The 19,487-nt window shown below is 36.3% G+C and overlaps 1 protein-coding gene across 1 annotated transcript; it reads right to left on the bottom strand.

Moving 5' to 3' along the window:
• Positions 1-14,142: 14,142 nt before the first annotated feature.
• On the bottom strand, positions 14,143-15,725 carry LOC133261161 (olfactory receptor 4S2-like). Its single transcript, XM_061439698.1, is given in 3 exon segments — positions 14,143-14,549; positions 14,551-15,200; positions 15,203-15,725. Coding segments are annotated over 3 exon segments (933 nt in total). The 5' UTR covers positions 15,255-15,725; the 3' UTR covers positions 14,143-14,318.
• Between the last annotated feature and the right edge of the window lie 3,762 nt (positions 15,726-19,487).

Here is a 19,487-nt window from a genome sequence, read left to right as displayed (position 1 = left end):
TTCTTTCTAATTATTTTTCAAACACTTTTTCTAATTTTGCTTGATACATTTATATCTTTCAATTATCTGGAATGTAATCTTTTTATGTGCCCTGTGAGGTGCTTTTTTTCCTCCAGAAAGTAATTCAAAGTCCTCACACCCAGTTACTGAAAAGTTCATTATTTTACATCAACTTGAAATTTCAATAAAGCATAGACTAAATTTCAACATATTTATATGTTTACTTATTGACTATGTTCAAGTGAAGCAATTTGTCTTTAGCAGTTACTCTTTAACTGCCATAGTTTTATAATATGCTTCAATTCTGAAAGGTATGTCTTTCCTTTGTGTACTTTCTTTTAAAAAGTTAGGTTAACTATGTTGGTTATTAACTGTTTCTGAAGTTTGAAATCAAATTCTCAAATTCAGGAAAATTGTCAGAACTTTTGTTTTAATTGCTGAATATATTGATTAATTTAGAAAAAAAACAACATTCTTTTAAGGTCAGATGGAGTAAAATGCAGTATTCAATTGCTCTTATAACATTTCAGAAACACATGTATCAATGCATAAGCTTTATCTTTTTATGAAATGGAACCTTGAGTGTAACAGTTTTGTGAAATATTTTATAGCAGGTTGAATATAGGAAGAGATGTAGTGTTATATTTTGCACCAAAGAGAAATTTCATTTTAATTAAAATATTCTGTGACTTGGTCCTGTGAGCATGTAATGAGCCACTTTTTTTTTTTTTTAAGTTTCAATTCAAAGAAGCACAAGGTGATGGAAGACACTGAGTGTAAATGAATCTTTGAATGCAGTCCGCCACTCCCTTCATGATGCTGTCATAAAAGGAAATGCTAGAAAGTGGGACTAAAGGAAAAAAAAAAAACGATGAAATTTCCTATGTTAGGCTGGAGTGTAACTGGGTTGATTACTGGAAGGCAAAATGTACTGCTCAGCTGCTCAGTCGTGTTTGACTCTTTGGAACCCCATTGAGTGTAGCCCCCGAAGCTCCTCTCTGTGTGAAATTTTCTAGGCAAGAAAACTGGAGCAAGTTGCCATTTCCTACTCCAGGAGATCTTCCTGACCCAGGGATCAAACCTGCATCTCTTGCATCTCCTGCACTGGCAGGATTCTTTATCACTGTGGCACTGAGGAAACCAAATGTACCAGAAGCCCATACAATGGAGCAAACTTTCTCCAGAGATGTGTTCTTTGCTCTTTCTTGGCCTCCATTTTGAAACTTTTCATGAGAAAGTTTCTTAAGACACTTTCTGAAATTGTCACCCAGATGTTCCAAATTTAAAATTATGGCCTCATTGAAATCTAATGATGTTATTAAACTGTCAGAATGTAGCATATATTTAGTTACTGGGGAGGACTAAGAATCACAGCGATCCTCCTGCCCTTGAAGAACAAATAGCCTCCATGCTATTTCATATGTACCAGAGACTGAAAAATCACTCTTAAGGCAGAATACTGAAATTTCATCTAAAACTTCACCCCCTCCCCCACCACTGCAATGTTTCATCTTATATTTGTTCTGCCCTTCATAGTAGATGTGAGACTGAGGAATTTACCATAATTGCATGTTAATTTTTCTTGGAATATAATTGCTTTACAATGTTGTGTTAGTTTCTGCTGCACAATGAAGTGAACCAGCTATATGTATACATATATTTCCTCTCTCTTGAGTCTCCCTTCCACCTACCCATCCCATGCATTTAGGTCATCACAGAGCATCAAGCTGAGTTTCCAGTCTTTTATAGTGTGTTCCCACTAGCTAGCTAGCTATTTTACACATGGTGGTGCATATATGTCAATCCTAATCCCCCAATTTGTTTCACCTTCATTTTCCTCCACTGTGTCCACATGTCCATTCTCTATGTCTATGTCTCTATTTCTGCCTTGGAAATATGTTCATCTGTACCATTTTTCTAGATTTCTCATATATAATTATTAATATGCAATATTTCCTTTTTTCTTTTCTGACACTTCATTCTGTTTGACAGACCCTAGGTCTATCCACATCTCTACAAATGACCCTATTTTGTCATTTTTATGGCTGAGTAATGTTCCATTGTGTATTTGTACCACATCTTCTTTATCCACTCACCTGTCATTGGGCATTTAGGCTGTTTCCATGCCCTGGCTATTGTAAATAATGCTGCAATAAATACTGGGGTACATGTGTCTTTTTGAATTCTGGTTCTCTCAGGGTATATGCCCAGGAGTGGGCTTGTTTGTTCATATTGTAGTTCTATGGTTAGTTTCTTTAAGGAATATTCATACTGTTCTCTACAGTGACTGTATCAACTTACATTCCCTCTAACCATGAAACAAGGTATTCTTTTCTCCACACTCCCCCCAGCATTTATTGTTTGTACATTTTTTTGATAATGGCCATTCTGACTGTTGTGAGGTGAAACCTCATTGTAGTTTTGATTTTTGTTTCTCTGATAATTAGTGATATTGAACATCTTTTCATGTGTCTCTTGACCTTCTGTATGTTTTCTTTAGAGAGATGTCTCTTTAGGTTTTCTGCCCATTTTTTGATGGTTATTTGCATTTTGATATTGAACTCCATGAGCTGTTGGTATATTTTGGAAATTAATCCTTTGTCTGTTGCTCCATTTACAAATGTTTTCTCCCATTCTGAATGTTATCTTCTCAACTTGCTTATGGTTTCCTTTGCTGTACAAATGCTTTTGAGTTTAATTAGGACCTATTTGCCTTTTTTTTTTTTTTTTTCACTCAGCTAGGAAGTGGGTCAAAAATCTTGCTTACGTCAGAGTATTTCTCCTATGTGTTCTTCTAACAATTGTATAGTGTCCAGTTTTACAAATAGGTGTTTAGTCCATTTTGATTTTATTTTTGGGTATGATATAGTAGGCCAGTTTTCCCAACACCATTAATGAAAAGACTGTCTTTTCTCATTGTATATTCATGCCTCGTTTGTCATACATTAGGTGCTTATAGGTATGTAGGCTTATTTCTGAGCTTCTATCCTGTATCATTTGTCTATGTTTGTTTATATTTTTATTTTTGTGCCAGTAAAATTCTGTCTTGATTACTTTAGCTTTGCAGTATAGTTTGAAGTCACAGATTTTGATACCTCAGCTCTGTATTTCTTTCACAAGATTACTTTGAATATTTGGGGTCTTTTTTGCTTCCATCAGGTGGTTCAGTTCAGTCACTCAGTCGTGTCTGACTCTTTGAGATCCCATAGATTGTGTTTCCATACAAATTGTAAAAAAATTTGTTCTAATTCTATGAAGAATGCTACTGGTAATTTTATAGGGATTTCATTGAATCTATAGATTGATTTGAATAGTATATTCATTTTCACAATATTTATTCTTCCAATCCAAGAACATAGTATATTTCTCCATCTGTTTGTATCGTCTTCGGTTTCTTTCATTTCAGTGTTTTATAGTTTTCTGAGTATAGGTCTTTTGCTTCATTAGATAAGTTTATTCCTAGGCATTTTATTCTTTATGTTGCAGTGGTAAATGGGGTTTTCTCCTTATTTTTTCTTTCTGCTCTTTCATTGTTAGTGTATAGGAATGCAGGGGATTTCTGTGCATTAGTTTTCTATCTTTCAACTTTACCACATTTGTTGATTAACTCCAGTAGTTTTCTGGTGACATCTTTAGGATTTTCTATGTGTAATATTATGTCATCTGCAAACACATATTTTTACTTCTTCTTCTCCAACTTATATTATTTTCTTTATCTTCTCAGATTGCCATGGCCAGGACTTCACAAACTATGTTGAATAATAGTGGTGAGAGTGGACAGCGTTTTCTTGTTCATGATTTTAGGGGAATGCTTTCACCACTGAGAATGGTATTTGCTCTATATTTGTCATAGATGGCCTTTATTATCTTGAGGTAGGTTCCTTCTATGCCCACTTTCTGAAGAGTTTTTACCATAAGTAGGTGTTGAATTTTGTCAAAATTTTTTCTACTTCTATTGAGACGATTCAGTCAGTTCAGTCACTCAGTTGTGTCCAGCTCTTTGTGATCCCATGGAGTGCAGCACACCAGGCTTCCCTGTCCATCACCAACTCCAGGAGCTTACTCTAACTCATGTCCACTGAGTCGGTGATACCATCCAACCATCTCATCCTTTGTCATCCCTTTCTTCTCTTGCCTTTAATCTTTCCTAGGATAAGAGTCTTTTCTAATGAGTCAGTCCTTCACATCAAGTGGCCAAAGTATTGGAGTTTCAGCTTTAGCATCAGTCCTTCCAATGAATATTCAGGACTGATTTCCTTTAGGATTGACTGGTTGGATCTCCTTGCAGTCCAAGGGAGTCTCAAGAGTCTTCTTCAACACCACAGTTCAAAAGCATGAATTCTGCAGTGCTCAGCTTTCTTTATGGTCCAACTATCACATCCATACAGGATTACTGGAAAAACCATAACTTTGACTAGATGGACCTTTGTCAGCAGGGTAATGTCTCTGCTTTCAAATATGCTGAGTTTTTATTCTTTAATTTGTTAATATGGGGTATCACCTGAATAGAGAAGTTCCTTTAGCATTTGTTGTAAACCTAGTTTGGTGTTGCAGAATTCTCTTAGCTTTTGCTTGTTAGTAAAGCTTTTGATTTCTCTGTCAAATCTAAGATCCTTGCTGGGCAAAGTAATGTTGGTTGTAGAATTATCTCTTTCATCACTTTAAATAGATCCTATCACTCCCTTCTGGGCTGCAGAATTTCTGCTGAAAAATCAGCTGATAGCCTTATGGGGATTTCTTGTACATTGTTTTTTGCTTTTCCCTTTCAGTTTTAATATTTTTCCTTTGCATTTATTTTTTGTTACTTCAATTAATATTGTTTTGGTGTGTTTCTCCTACAGTTTATCCAGGGTGGGAGGAACTGTCAGAGCTTCCTAGACTTGAGTGGCCATTTCCTTTCCCACATTAAAGAAGTTTTCAAGTATAATCTTTTCAAATATCTTGTCAGGCTCTTTCTTTTTTCCTTCTTCTTCCTGAGACCCCTAAAATTTGAACGTTAGTGTGTTTAGTGTTGTCTCAGATTTCTCTGAGATTGTCTTCAATTGTTTTCATTTTGTGTTTATTCTGCTCCTCAGTAGTCATTTCCACCATTCTATCTTCCAGCTTAGTTACTCATTTTTTAAGCCTCAGTTATTGTGCTATTGATTCCTTCTAAAGTACTTTTCACCTCAGTTATTGTGCCATTCATCTCCACATCTTTTCCTTAGTCCTGATATGTTTTTATTGAACATTTCTTATATTTTCTCAATCTTTGTTTGCACTCTATTTTTTTGTGATTTTGGATAATCTTTACTGTCATTACTCTAAATTTTTTTCTCATGTAGTTTAAAAAATATAAGAATATATTTTCTCTTTATATATTTGGTTTTGTAGATTTTTACCTTGCTCCTTTGTCTGTAACATATTTTTTTCTTGCCTTTTTTTTTTTTTTTGGATGGGACTGTGTTCCTGTCTTACTAATTATTTGGCCCAAGGTTTCCAGCACTGGGGTTTGCAGAGAGTTGGGTAGAGCCAGGTCTTGGTGTTGAAATGTGGACTTCTGGGAGATCTCACCAGAGTTAATATTCTCCAGTCACTCAGAGGTTCCTCCCATCTTCTTGGGCGTTGACATCCCCACCACTGTCAGCTAGGTTCCCTAAGGTGGGGAGATGCAGACTCTGCATTCTCCTTGGCTCCACCTCAATAAGTCGATTATTTTTTGCTATTATTGTCACTGTATGTCTTGTCTAATAAACTTTATGTGTGGATGAGATGTGTGTATTTTGTATACTTCTGTACCCTTATCAGCAGTTATAATGTTTGTATCATTTGGAAACACCAATATATATTTATTGACTAGATGAATGACTTTTGAAATACATAAATAATTTGAAAAAGTTGTGTGTTTCAGGTGTACTAACTTACCCTTCTAAACAATCAAACCCACAGAAGCAATGGGACATGAAAATGTCACAGAATTTACCCTACCGGGGCTTTTTACTGATGAGCATGTGAAGTTGCCTGCTTTGTGCTGTTTTTACTTTGCTATATTGAGATTCTCTCAGGGAACCTGCTCATTCTTCTCACCATCAGGGGAAGCTGCCTCAGTGAACAGTCCATGTACTTTTTCCTCAGCTATCTGCCCTTGATGGATGTCTGCTTCACCTCCACGGTGGCACCCAAATTGATCACTGACTTGCTGGCCCAACAGAAGACCATCTCCTACAACAGCTGTATGGCCCAGATGTTTTCTGCCCACTTCTTTGGAGCCACTGAGATGTACATATGATGTTCATATGCCCACTTCTTTGGAACCACTGAGATGTTCATATGACTGCTATGCTGCCATCTGCAGACCTCTTCACTACATGGTCATCATGAACAGACAGGTGTGCTATGTCCTTGTAATGGCTTCTGCTATGGGAGCCTTTAGCCATTCAATCATTCAAGTATTAATTATTATTGGACTTCCTTTCTGTGCCCCCAGTCAAATAGACCACTATTTCTGTGATGTATTCCCTTTGCTGAAGCTGACCTCCATGGACACTAGACTGTGGGTCATTGCAATCATTACCACCACAGGGGTGTTGTCCATTTTGACCTTTGTTGCCTTGGTGATTTCTTACATCATCATCCTGTCCACCCTAAGGACTCACTCATCCAAGGTCCGCCGCAAAGCCCTCTCCACCTGTGGTTCACACATCACTGTGGTCTTCAGGTTCTTCTTGCCCCTCATCTTCACCTATGTTCCCATGGCTGATTCAGGAACGACAAGGTCTTTGCCATGTTTTACACCATGATTGCCCCCATGTTCAACCCTCTCATCTACACCCTGAGAAACACAGACATGAAAAATGCCACGAGGAAAGTGTGGGGCTGAGATAAACTCTCTGCAGGAAAATGAAGCCTCTGGCTGTCCTGCCCTTTATCGGATCTAGTTTTACCCACACAATCATTAATGTTGACAAGTACAACAGATACAGAAGGATCGTGTGCTGTCATTCAAAGCTGCAACCCTGAAGAGTGAAGCCCTCCTCAGCCACTGTCCATCTGTCACTTGACTGAGACTCCCTACAAGGGGAGTGGATCAGACGCCCTTCGGGTACTTTCCAGCTCTGACATTCTGGAACATTCTGTCCTTTGTATTCCCTGACATGGCGAGTGCATTTCAGCACCTTTTTTCAGGGAAAGTTGTGAAAACTGCATGGTTGGGTTTTCTGACCTCTTTCAGGAAACAGATAATCTTGAGTGAGCCATCTCTCACAGAGGTTTCTTAAAACACTTCTTTTTTTTTTTTTTTTGAGGTTTCCACTGCAATACTTTAATTTTTTTTACATTAACAAATCCTGCATCTAAAACAATGTATTGCATATAATTATTCTACTTATGCTATACTTACAGAAATTCTAATTAAAACTTAGTACCTTATTGTAGATAATTAAAAGTCTTGAAAAATGAGCAATTCATTTTTTTAAATTTTATTTTATTTAACTTTACAATATTGTATTGGTTTTGCCAATGAGCAATTCTTTTCGTTTTTATAAATGCAATTCTATGACCATATTTATCACTTTATTTAAACAATCTTCATGAGTATATAAAACTTATGTTCTTTGTAAATGTGCAACATGGATTATCTCCCATTCTGTGAAATGTCATGAGCTTAAGAAGGCATATAGCTGAAGAAATGGATGCTCCTGGGATGCATTTTGTTAATCCTCGCTCTCATCATGCTAATAATGTATTTTGATGGTGTCTTCCATTAGTCAAACTAGGTAAATCTGTCTCATTTTCCCTCATTTTCATTCTACGGAGAAATAAAGGTGATTAGACTAAGAAACAGGCATAGCCAGCTGACAACTGGGGCATAAACTAAAATATTTTTTGGCACATTAAGGTGTTTCCTTAATTTAGACAAGAATCTTCAATCTTCATGAATTTTAAAGAGAATTCTGAGGTCAGGATTCTGATCTCAGACATCTCTTAGGTGTCTAGGGTCATCTAAGACTCGGAGGGTGTGTTCACCAAGTTCTCAACTATGAGAGACACAGACTTTTATCTTCTGGTGCTCCACCTTCTTCGACATTGATCTCACTAAGAAATTGTACTGTGTACTCTTAAAGAATTACTGTCCCTTGTTCAACAGGAATCTGCACTCTAAAATGAAGTACACACATGCAGAAATTAGGTATATGTTGAAGATTTCAGCAATAGTGTTTCTTTTCCAAGAAGCCCCTGACATGTGTTCTGCTTGAAAATTTAGAAATCTTAGAACATAAAGGGAGGCAGAAAAATAATGGAATATCTAGCAAAGGAGAAAAAAAAAACAGTAGCAGAGCAAGTCAGGGTTTCTTTTTGATGTAGGTCTGGTGGTGACTACTTTCTGGTGTATTATTGGATTCAGGAAGGTAAAGGAGAACAGAAATGTCTATAGCTGCAGGGGCAGCTAATTCAAGTGTCTATTTTTCATAAGCTTGCCTTTGATGCTTAGTTAGGCCACTTTCTCCAGTAACGAATTACACTTTCTTATTGTGAAAATTCACTATTGTTTTTTTTTTTTTTTTTTTTTGCAGAAGACGACAAAGCTTTAAGAATCTGTTTGAATATAGCTTGGATTTACCTGTTGTTAACTCTCTTCTGCAATTAATCAACAAAGGAGGGGTGAAAATGAAGCTACCCAAGTGTGATTATCACTATATCCTTCTCTTCCCACATATTGTTCATGGAAAAATAGAGAGAGGGAGACTTGCTGCAGACTTAGGTATTTAGAATTTGTCCTGTGTTTATATAACCAATCTCCTTCCCATTCTCTTTAGCTAGCCTTTTATACTACTCCTTTCAATTAGCTAACTCTAAATATAATTTTTAAAAAATTAATTCAGTAATATGCCTCAGAACCCCTACTCCCACAGTTTGATCACACCATTCTTGGATAAGTCAGATTAAAAAGCCATTCCAAACTCAAGGATTATACAATAAGCATTAAGAATCCTTGTTCATGTGTCTTTGGGTCAGCTGGGGTTCAGTTGATCTAGGTCAATCTTGACCAGGCTTCATTCCAAACCTCAGGGTGGGTTCACATTTATCTTATGTTGTTTTATTTTTTCTAATGAAGAAAATGGAAGTTATATCTTAGTCTTCTGAGACTGAATTTTTTTTTCTCTCTCTTTTTTAATAAAGTATTTTATTTTATTTTTTAACTTTACAATATTGTATTGGTTTTGCCAAATATCAACATTAATCCACCACTGGTATACATGTGTTCCCCATCCTGAACCCTCCTCCCTCCTCCCTCCCCGTACCATCCCTCTGGTTCGTCCCAGTGCACCAGCCCCAAGCATCCAGTATCGTGCATCAAACCTGGACTGGTGACTCTTTTCATATATGATACTAAACATGTTTCAATGCCATTCTCACAAATCAGCCCACCCTTTCCCTCTCCCACAGAGTCCAAAAGACTGTTCTATACTGAGACTGAATTTTACATTCTATATGTGTTATATCTGAGTGTACCACTGACTGTTATGAAACTACAGCAATGCACATCACCCTCTATACTGTGGTGCACTTACCTTGTGGATCTTTATATATATATATATATAATATATATATCATAATATATAACATATATATGATATATATCATTATATATATATCAAAATATATATTATATATATAATATATTATATAATAGTATAATATATTATATATATAATGTATAATATATAACATATATAATAATTAATATAATATATAAAACTATATAGTAATATAATATATATTATATATATTATATCACATACATAATATATATACAATATATATTATATACATTTATATATAGTATATATATAAATATATATATATTGTATATATATATATATAAAAAGATACACAAGGTAAGTGCACCACAGTATAGAGAGTTATGTGCATTGATGTACTTTCATAACAGTCAGTGGTACACTCAGATATCACACATATAGAATGTAAAACTCAGTCTCAGTATAGAACTGTCTTTTGGACTCTGCGGGAAAGGGAGAGGGTGGGATGATTTGGCAGAATGGCATTGAAACATGTTTAATATCAAATATGAAAAGAGTCACCAGTCCAGGTTCGATGCATGGGAGAAATATCAATAATCTCAGGTATGTAGATGACACCACTCTTATGGCAGAAAGTGAAGAGGAACTCAAAAGCCTCTTGATGAAAGTGAGGGTGGAGAGTGAAAATGTTGGCTTAAAGCTCAACATTCAGAAAACAAAGATCATGGCATCCGGTCCCATCACTTCATGGGAAATAGATGGGGAAACAGGGGAAACAGTGTCAGACTTTATTTTTTGGGCTCCAAAATCACTGCAGATGGTGACTGCAGCCATGAAATTAAAAAACGCTTACTCCTTGGAAGGAAAGTTATGTCCAACCTGGATAGCATATTCAAAAGCAGAGACATTACTTTGCCAACAAAGGTCCGTCTAGTCAAGGCTATGGTTTTTCCTGTGGTCATGTATGGATGTGAGAGTTGGACTGTGAAGAAGACTGAGCGCCAAAGAATTGATGTTTTTGAACTGTGGTGTTGGAGAAGACTCTTGAGAGTCCCTTGGACTGCAAGGAGATCCAACCAGTCCATTCTGAAGGAGATCAGCCCTGGGATTTCTTTGGAAGGAGTGATGCTAAAGCTGAAACTCCAGTACTTCGGCCACCTCATGCGAAGAGTTGACTCATTGGTAAAGACTCTGATGCTGGGAGGGATTGGGGGCAGGAGGAGAAAGGAACGACAGAGGATGAGATGGCTGGATGGCGTCACTGACTCGATGGACGTTGAGTCTGAGTGAACTCCAGGAGTTGGTGATGGACAGGGAGGCCTGGTATGCTGCAATTCATGGGGTCGCAAAGAGTCGGATACGACTGAGTGACTGAACTGAACTGATTATATATACATATATATATGTGTATATATATATATATACTATATATATACACACATATATATACTATATATATATATGCTAAACTTGTAGAAAAAGGAATACTTGTAAGATTTTAATTAAGTGATGAAGTTGTATTGTACTTCAAACACAAAACAAGCCAGGTTATCATGTAAGAACTGAACACATCAGACCACTGTCAAAATAAGGCACTCCCATGAGCAGTCTCCCTGAGCTCCTGTGATTGAGATTGACTCTGACAAACTTCTGTGAAGTTTATAAAATCAGTGCTGCAAACCTGAATACCCTTTCATATTGATCTCGAGAAGGCAGCTGTGAGCAGTAGCATCATGAGTGATCTTAATTCCCTGCCCAAGATTTGAACCTGGGTAGCCTGGCTGGGGTGGCTCAGATGGTAAGGAATCCACTTGCAATGCAGGATACCGGTGTTTGATCCCTGGGTTAGGAAGATCCCCTGAAGAAGGGCATAGCAACCCACTACAGTATTCTTGCAAGCAGAATCCATGGACAGAGGACTACAGTCCATGGGCTTGCCAAGAGTTGGGCATGACTAAGTGACTAAGACACACACAACCTGAATGGAAACCAGGAATCTTAGCCACCAAACGAGCTAGGGCTAAGAGGCTAGAAGCTGTTTTTCCCTGAATCTCTGTCCCCAGTGAAAAATTCCTTTGCCATGTAGGCAAAAACTGTAAATGAAGATACAAAGTTTATTATTAGAGATGTAGCACAGCAAGAAGTGGGAGAGTACATAGAGAAACTGCTTGTTAAGACAGAAGCAAGGCCTGAGACACACACTCAGAGATAAAGAGTGTGGGTGTCCCTCCGAGTGAGGGGTAGTGCGGTAAGGAGGTATTTAAGTCATTTATATAGGTCAGTTCTTTCAGGTTTTATCTACCTTTAGCCAATTATCTGCTTTCTTTTTCCACACTTGACCTAACCTGGGGCACTCCCCTGGATGAGCAAACACCCCCCTCACCCCCGCCACCCCACCAAGAAGGATCTTGGAAGATCCTTCTGGGAAGAATAAGACTCATTATAGCCTGCCATTACCACTTGGCTTTTGACCCAGATGAAGCCTTCCTGCACATGCGTAATTTCTCCCTTGTCTCACAAAGAAGAGGAAGAAGGTCCCTTAATCCTTCACTCAAACAAGGTTTTGCCACTCTTTGTCCTTGCCTTGACTATTCCTTTGGCTATTGCCATGACTATTTTCTTAAGATGCTTACAAGAGACAAACACTGGCTATTTACCCTGTTTATGTTGTTACTTTCATTTCCCAGAGCAAACAGGAAGCTGTAAATGCCTTAACTGGAGCCCACCTATCCATTGTCTCAGAAAATGCCAACAGTTTTAAGTATTCAGCCTGAAGCTCACTTTTCACCCCATGAAATGTAAACAGGAGAGCAGCTGTAAACATCTACATTGGAGCCCATCTGTCTCCTACATCAATATGTTTTGTTTCTAGGTCTTTGAGAGTATTGAATTTGTCAGCTTGTACATTCTTCAGAACTTCAGATCATCAATATAAATAACTCTCAGTAGTCAAGTCTTTGATGCAGAAACATAAAGGAAAGAATATTGTGGAAAAATTTATACATGAACTACATTAATTTATTCCACAATTTTCTAAATTCAGTTCAAATTTAGTTTCCTTTTAAATAGTAGAACAGATGGGAATATATAACCCTTTGGAATTGATTGATTCAAAGATCCTTTTGTGCTCTAAGATCAAGTATCATCTAGTCCCAGTGTTTCTAAATTTTTGATATGTCACTACTTGTATAAATATTACCGGAGGAGCTTGTTTAAAATACAGGTTTTGTTTTTTTTTTTTTTTTTTATAACCTTTAACATTGGTGGAGATGGTTGGCTGGTATCACTGACTTTATGGATATGAGTCTGAGCAAGTTCTGGGAGTTGGTGATGGACAGGGAAGCCTAGCGTGTGGCAGTCTTTGGGGTCGTAAAGAGACTGTGTGACTGAACTGAACTGAACCGAACATTGGTCTACTGAATCATAGATTCGTAGAATAGATACTGTCGTCTTTTCAAAAACACCTCAAGAGGATTAAAATGATCAGAAGAGTTTGGAGAGTACCGCCTAGTTACCATCTTAAAGCTGAGATATGAGTGCTCCAATAGTTGAGATCATTGTGTAAGGCATTGACAGTGTACAGTGCTTAATGTATCAATAATATGTATACACCACACACACACACACACACACACACACACACACTCCAAAATCACAATCACATGTCCACATATTGACAGTAATTTAAATAATCAGACTTGTGAAAAAACAATGAAAATAAATGACAGACAGATAATCAGTGATGGGTTTATTGCTGTGGAAAAATAAGCAAAGAGAAGAGGAATGCGTTATTAGGGCAAGTACCAGTTTACATAAGAAAGGTACATTTGTTTGTCCAGAATGACTCTCTCTAGAATCCACAGCTAGAAATCAGGTTTTGCCAGTCAAAGAAGCAGTGATAAATGGCTCACTGTTTTCAGTAAAGCTGTTTGGTTCAAACACTGGAGAAAATATGGTTTCCCAACCATGCATTTCAGTAAATTACATTTACCCTCTTGATTAACACACAATCTTGTATTCATCACAGATGTCTTTGGTATTGTTCAGTTTTTTTAAGTGTTTCCTGTTAATCATTTTACATTAATAGTGATGGCTGACTACAGACTACAAGAGTCAGTTATCAGAAGCATATAAATAGGATGCTAAAGTTAAAATCCAGATATTAGGGGTAATATATATATTTTTTCCAATAGACTGTTTGAGTAAGGAAAATGAGTCCTAGAGAAAGAAAGCTTTTCCCCCAAACCAGAGGGTAACAGGTCTTTTGCTTTCTAAGTCTGTGTTTTATCTCTGACATTCTGCCCACAAACCCTCCCATCCAAACCTTACAAGGTTTAGTTTTGCTGTTTTGGAGGATTTGTACCAGAATTCCTTAACTCAGATTTTGGTCATTTTTCCTGAATCCTTTCATTCAAACAACATACACATATCAAATGTTCATTATGTAAGAATCATAAATCCAAACACTAGAAAATAGTCTTAAGTATTAATACAACCATGGTGAACTCATTCTTTAAAGAAAATTGAAAAAAAGGAAAAAAAAAAATGAAAAGGGCAAAGTCTGACCATGCTAAATTTCTGAGTTTGATAGGATTTCTTTGTTCTAGATATTTCAGAAAATTATGATTATGAAATATTAGAACAAATATAATCATAATGATAAATAATAACTTGCTTCTGTAGAATGTGTTATTCTCTTATTTGTTCCCCTCAAGACATCCTGTGAGATCATTATTATTGTCTTCACTGTGTAGATGAGAAACTTTGAGATCATCCACCTTGGATTGTCACTTTTTACTATTTCCCATTAGCCTCCCAGAAAACTCTCCTGCCCCACAGTTTCTTCGTTGCATTTTTTACTTCTGCATTTCTCAGTGTATAAATCAGGGGGTTTAACATGGGGGTGATGATGGTATAAAACACAGCCACCACCTTAATCTCTGAAAAGGTAGTATCAGGACGGATATACATGAAAGTACAAGGACCGAAAAAGATCATGACCACAGTGATGTGGGAGCCACAGGTGGAAGAGAGCTTTGCACCTGCCTTCTGCTGACTGGTTTCTCAGGGACACTGGGATGATGGTATAGGAGATTAGCAAAATGACAAATCTCCCCAGAGCAATGGTACCACTGTTGGCTGTCACGACAACACCAACAACATATGTGACTGTGCAGGTGAGTTTTAGCACAGGGTGAACATCGCAAAAGTAGTAAACAATCTCATTGGGTCCACAAGACGGTAGTTGGACTACCAGAGACACTTGGATGATGGAGTGTAAGAACATATCTATCCAAGTTCCCAGCAGGATTTTATTGCATCTGCTTCCATCCATGATGGTCATATAGTGTAGGGGTTTACAAATAGTCAAGTAACGATCATAGGCCATTACAGTAAGGATGAAGATATCAGTACAACCAAAGAAATGTACCCCAAAGAACTGCAACATGCACCCCACATAGGAGATCATTTTCCTCTTGGCTAATATGTCCACAATCATCTTAGAAGCTGTGACCAAAGAGTAACAAATATCCACAAAAGACAGGTAGTTGAGAAAGAAATACACAGGAGACTTGAAAAGGTTGCCCACACAAACTGTCAGTATGATGAGGAGGTTTCCCAGAAGAATGACTGTGTAGAAGAAAGAAAACACCACAAAACACACTTCTTCAACCTCTATGTTCGGAGAAGACCCCAGAAAACAAATTCAGTTGCATTGCTTATTTTTTCCATGGAATTAGTTTAGCAGGCCAGTTCTCAAGAGACAATTACATTATCTGAAAGAAAAAGAAAAAATGTAATAAAGACCAGCATTTATTTCTAACTCAAAACAAATGAATAACCAGAATCTATAAAAATGAAAAAATGGGTACTTACCACTGTTTAGCATGTATACCTAAAGAAATGGAAGTGCACATATTCTACATAGTTTAATCATCTTATGTCAAGATGATAGTCCTTTCATTAATTCAAATTTAGACACAAAGTCCAAAGAGATAAAGTAAATCCTCTAAGTCACACATCTATCCAACCCTCTCACTTCCCTCATGTTTCACAAAGATTCTTTCATCTGTTTCTAACAATTTGCTTCTTTCCTAACCTGTATAATACACTCAACTGAAATTTGAAACAACTTTTGAGTTTTGGAATATGACAACATCTATATCCTGAAAATGTTCATCTTACTTTTGACACAAACACACACACCCATATTTTCCTGCCTGAATACTGCTATGAGTGTTCAAATAGCTGAGACTGGATGACATTGCAGGTTCTTCTGAAGAAACTGTGATATTTGTATACATGCGTTTTTGTTCCCATATTTGATATAAAATTCTTATAGTAAAGAGTGATGTGATATAGTAGAAAGGAAAGCAAAATTATGCAAATCTGATTCTGAGATCTTGGAGCTGTACCTCTAGATAAATTGTTAAGCTTCATGGGGCTTCCGTTATCCCACTTGCAAAATGAGAAAGTTTTAATTTCACTATCATCTATAACATAAAGAGTTATTTCTAGTATGAAATAATTAAAAAAAAAAACACAACTCTTTCAGCTTGGAATAGCCATAAAAACCTGAAGAGGTGGCAGAAACTAAAGAAAACATTGAAACATGTAGAATATCATGTAAGAAACAAGTTGCCAGTCCAGGTTCGATGCGCGATACTGGATGCTTGGGGCTGGTGCACTGGGACGACACAGAGGGATGGTGTGGGGAGGGAGGAGGGAGGACGGTTCAGGATGGGGAACACATGTATACCTGTGGCGGATTCATTTTGATATTTGGCAAAACTAATACAATTATGTAAAGTTTAAAAATAAAATTAAATTAAAAAAAATAAAATTAAATTAAAAAAAAAAGAAAAAAAATTCAAATATTTGTGAAAATAAGAAAACTCATAAAAAAAAAATAAAGAAAACAATGAAAGAAACTGATGGAGTAGAGTTGCTTTACAGTGTTGTGTTCATTTCTGCTGTACAGCAAAGTGAATCAGACACACATATACACATATCCCCTCTTTTGTGTATTCTCTTCCCATTTAGGCCAGCACAGAACACTGACTAGATATCCTCGTGCTATACACTAGGATTATCATTAGTTATCAGTTTTATTCATAGCAATATACATATGCCAAGTCCAATCTCCCAATTCAACCAACTCTACATCCCCCGTTGATATTCATAATTTGTTCTCTACATCTGTCACTCTATTTCTACCTTGCAAATAAGTTCATCTATACCATTAAAAGAGTAGGATGGGTAGATACATTGTGATAAAGTCACATAATGTAATACTATTTTACAGTCATAATGAGTGAACTAGAGCTACTCAACATAAAAAATTTTCACAAAAACTTATTGTAGAGTAAAAGAAGCCACCTCCACAAAAAGTTGCTCTGTATGACTCTGTTATATCAAATTTAAAGGGATCAAATTTAAAAGGAACTGTTGGAGGCACATCAAGATTTGTTTGATTTAAATAGAGGGGAGGGAAATCTTACCTTCAAACTCAGTGTTGGAGGATTCCCCAGGAATTGCATTGTTTTGATATTTTATATATTTATCTGTTAACATCAGTAAATAAATAGATATGACTCATTCCTTAATCTCACTAGTCCTTCATATTTACTTATAATGGATGACTCTCCAGTGGTGTAATGTCAGACACTCTAGTGAGGTCACTGCAGCATATGTACAAATAAGGGGCCTGGGGAATACCTTTGATTAAAGCCCCTCTCAAGCTGTTTTTCAAGCCAAGCTACAGATGTATTAATAAATGATTCTGTAAGTTCTGGTTTAAGATAGGATTACACAGTGTCTTAGGTAATTATCAGGAATTTTATCGAACTGAGGGTACATCTCCCAAAGATCTGTTAATTCCAACTGAAGTCTGTGATCTAAGTTATATTTTGTAGAAATGTTGTTCCTGACCTGAATTTTAGACTTTATAACATAGTCATTCCAGGTGTGTCTTCTCTTTTACAGTAGAAATAATGATAAAAACTGTAATATAATGACAACCCAATTCAGACTTGAACATATCCCTTAAAACTTTCTTATTTTGCAGGAGGGATAGCAGAAGCCCCATGAAACTTAGCAATTTATCTAGAGGGACAGCACTACTATCTTAAAATCAGATTTGCATAATTTTGGTTTTCTTTCTCCTACACTGCATCTCTCGGTATGAGAGTTTGATATCAAATAGGGGGTCCAAAAATTCATGTACATTCTCACTCTCCTTTTGTTTGTCCTCCTGAATTAAACAAAACATTGTATTCTCCACTCAGAGAGTCCTTCAGTTTAAGAGATCTCAAATCATAGCAGTTTTTGACAACTGTGAATAAAGCGACTTGGTTATCATCTCAAAGAAACCGGTCATTTAAAATCAAGCCTGAGGATCTGGGGATTGTGTCTCCATTGTCCATCCTGTAAGGTCCAGGAGGAAGGCGTCTTTCTCCCAGAATCAAGATTCACCTCAAAGAATTTCTTCCTCCACGTTTGGAACATTTCAAACACACTAACACCCATTTTCTTTTGAAAGTCAAGCATTTTCCTACTCATATGTCATTAGTATCCATCTCATAGTCTGGTTTGCATGCACTTCATCATTTTATTATCATCTTAAAATTTTTATTCTCCCCCTATTTCTAAGAACATCACCTTGCAATTATATTACGAGTATTCAAAATATAGAAATTTGATAAAATTCTCGCTTTTTCAGAAACCTTTAATGTTAGTTTTAGAATTGAAAAATCTCACCAGTATTGTCCAGACCTTGGATTTTGCTTTGTTTTTCTATCACTCCTGAGATAATTTGGATGCAACTATTCAAAACGAAGTTAAGAGTGATGCCTTAAGAATTATTTTGTGAATAATTGGTTTCAAAGAATCCCTGAGTCCAGAAACTCAAAAACTGGTAGAATTTTGTTGTTCCTGGTCTGTCTCTCACCAAGTGAAATCTGCCATTTTGCAGTACTGTTGGCAACAAATGCTGTTATCTCTACTTCTTATAAGGTCATTCTAAAGGGAATGATACAAAATGTGAATGATCCTGGGGAAAACCTTTCTCCCAAAGTACCCTCTATAATCAGAACCACTTCAGAGAACAGTGAGCTTTAATTTCCAGATGTCTTTTCAGTTTGCTAAAAAAAAAAAAAAAAAAGAAATGTTAAAAAGCTTTTAATTTATTAAAGTTAAACCAGAGCAACATTGTAAAGCAACCATACTCCAATTAAAAAAAAATTAAAAAACAATTAATTTGTGCATTTAGAACAATAACACTATTCCAAACACTTCAGTAAACATAGATATAAGATTATTTTATGGAGGTTTACCTTGTTCAGTGGAATAATGTGTATGTATGCATATATACATATATGTAATATAATTTACTTGATAGTTTATATATATTTATTTAAAAGATATCTTTTTGGAGGTATTTCTCTGTTGAATTTTAATTGTCCTGCTTTTAAAAGTTCCATTTGATTGGAAAATAGTATATTCAATAGTATTAGTACCATTTTTTTTTTTCTTTTTTAATATAGTTTCTGGTGATTTCTGGAGAAACTGGTGGGAACAAATTCACTTCCAACCTATTCTTGGAATAATCATAGTGCGGGCTTTCATTCTTTTATATTTTGATTGCAAACTGTTATGGTTGACTCTTGACCACTGATATTCTTTCTTATTCCTCTTGTACTTCTACTCTTTCCTTTCCCCTCATTCTTTCTGTACCTTCTTTCTCCTTTTTACTTTCATCTCACCTCCTTCTTCATTTATAATAAAATGTCATAAAGCAACTAGTTCATACTTTTAGGGAGAACTTATGAGTTGCCCATTGAAGCTGATTTTTTTGTCTCATTGAAGCTTTTAATAGACAATATGGATTCATTTTCCAAGCAATTTGCTAACAGGACAGGGAAAGATGTACATATTCATCAAGTTTTCTTTCCCATGAGCCAAAGT

Source organism: Bos javanicus, chromosome 15, assembly GCF_032452875.1.
Source record: "Bos javanicus breed banteng chromosome 15, ARS-OSU_banteng_1.0, whole genome shotgun sequence".
Classification (NCBI taxonomy): domain Eukaryota; kingdom Metazoa; phylum Chordata; class Mammalia; order Artiodactyla; family Bovidae; genus Bos; species Bos javanicus.
This window is presented reverse-complemented; position numbering and strand designations above follow the sequence as displayed.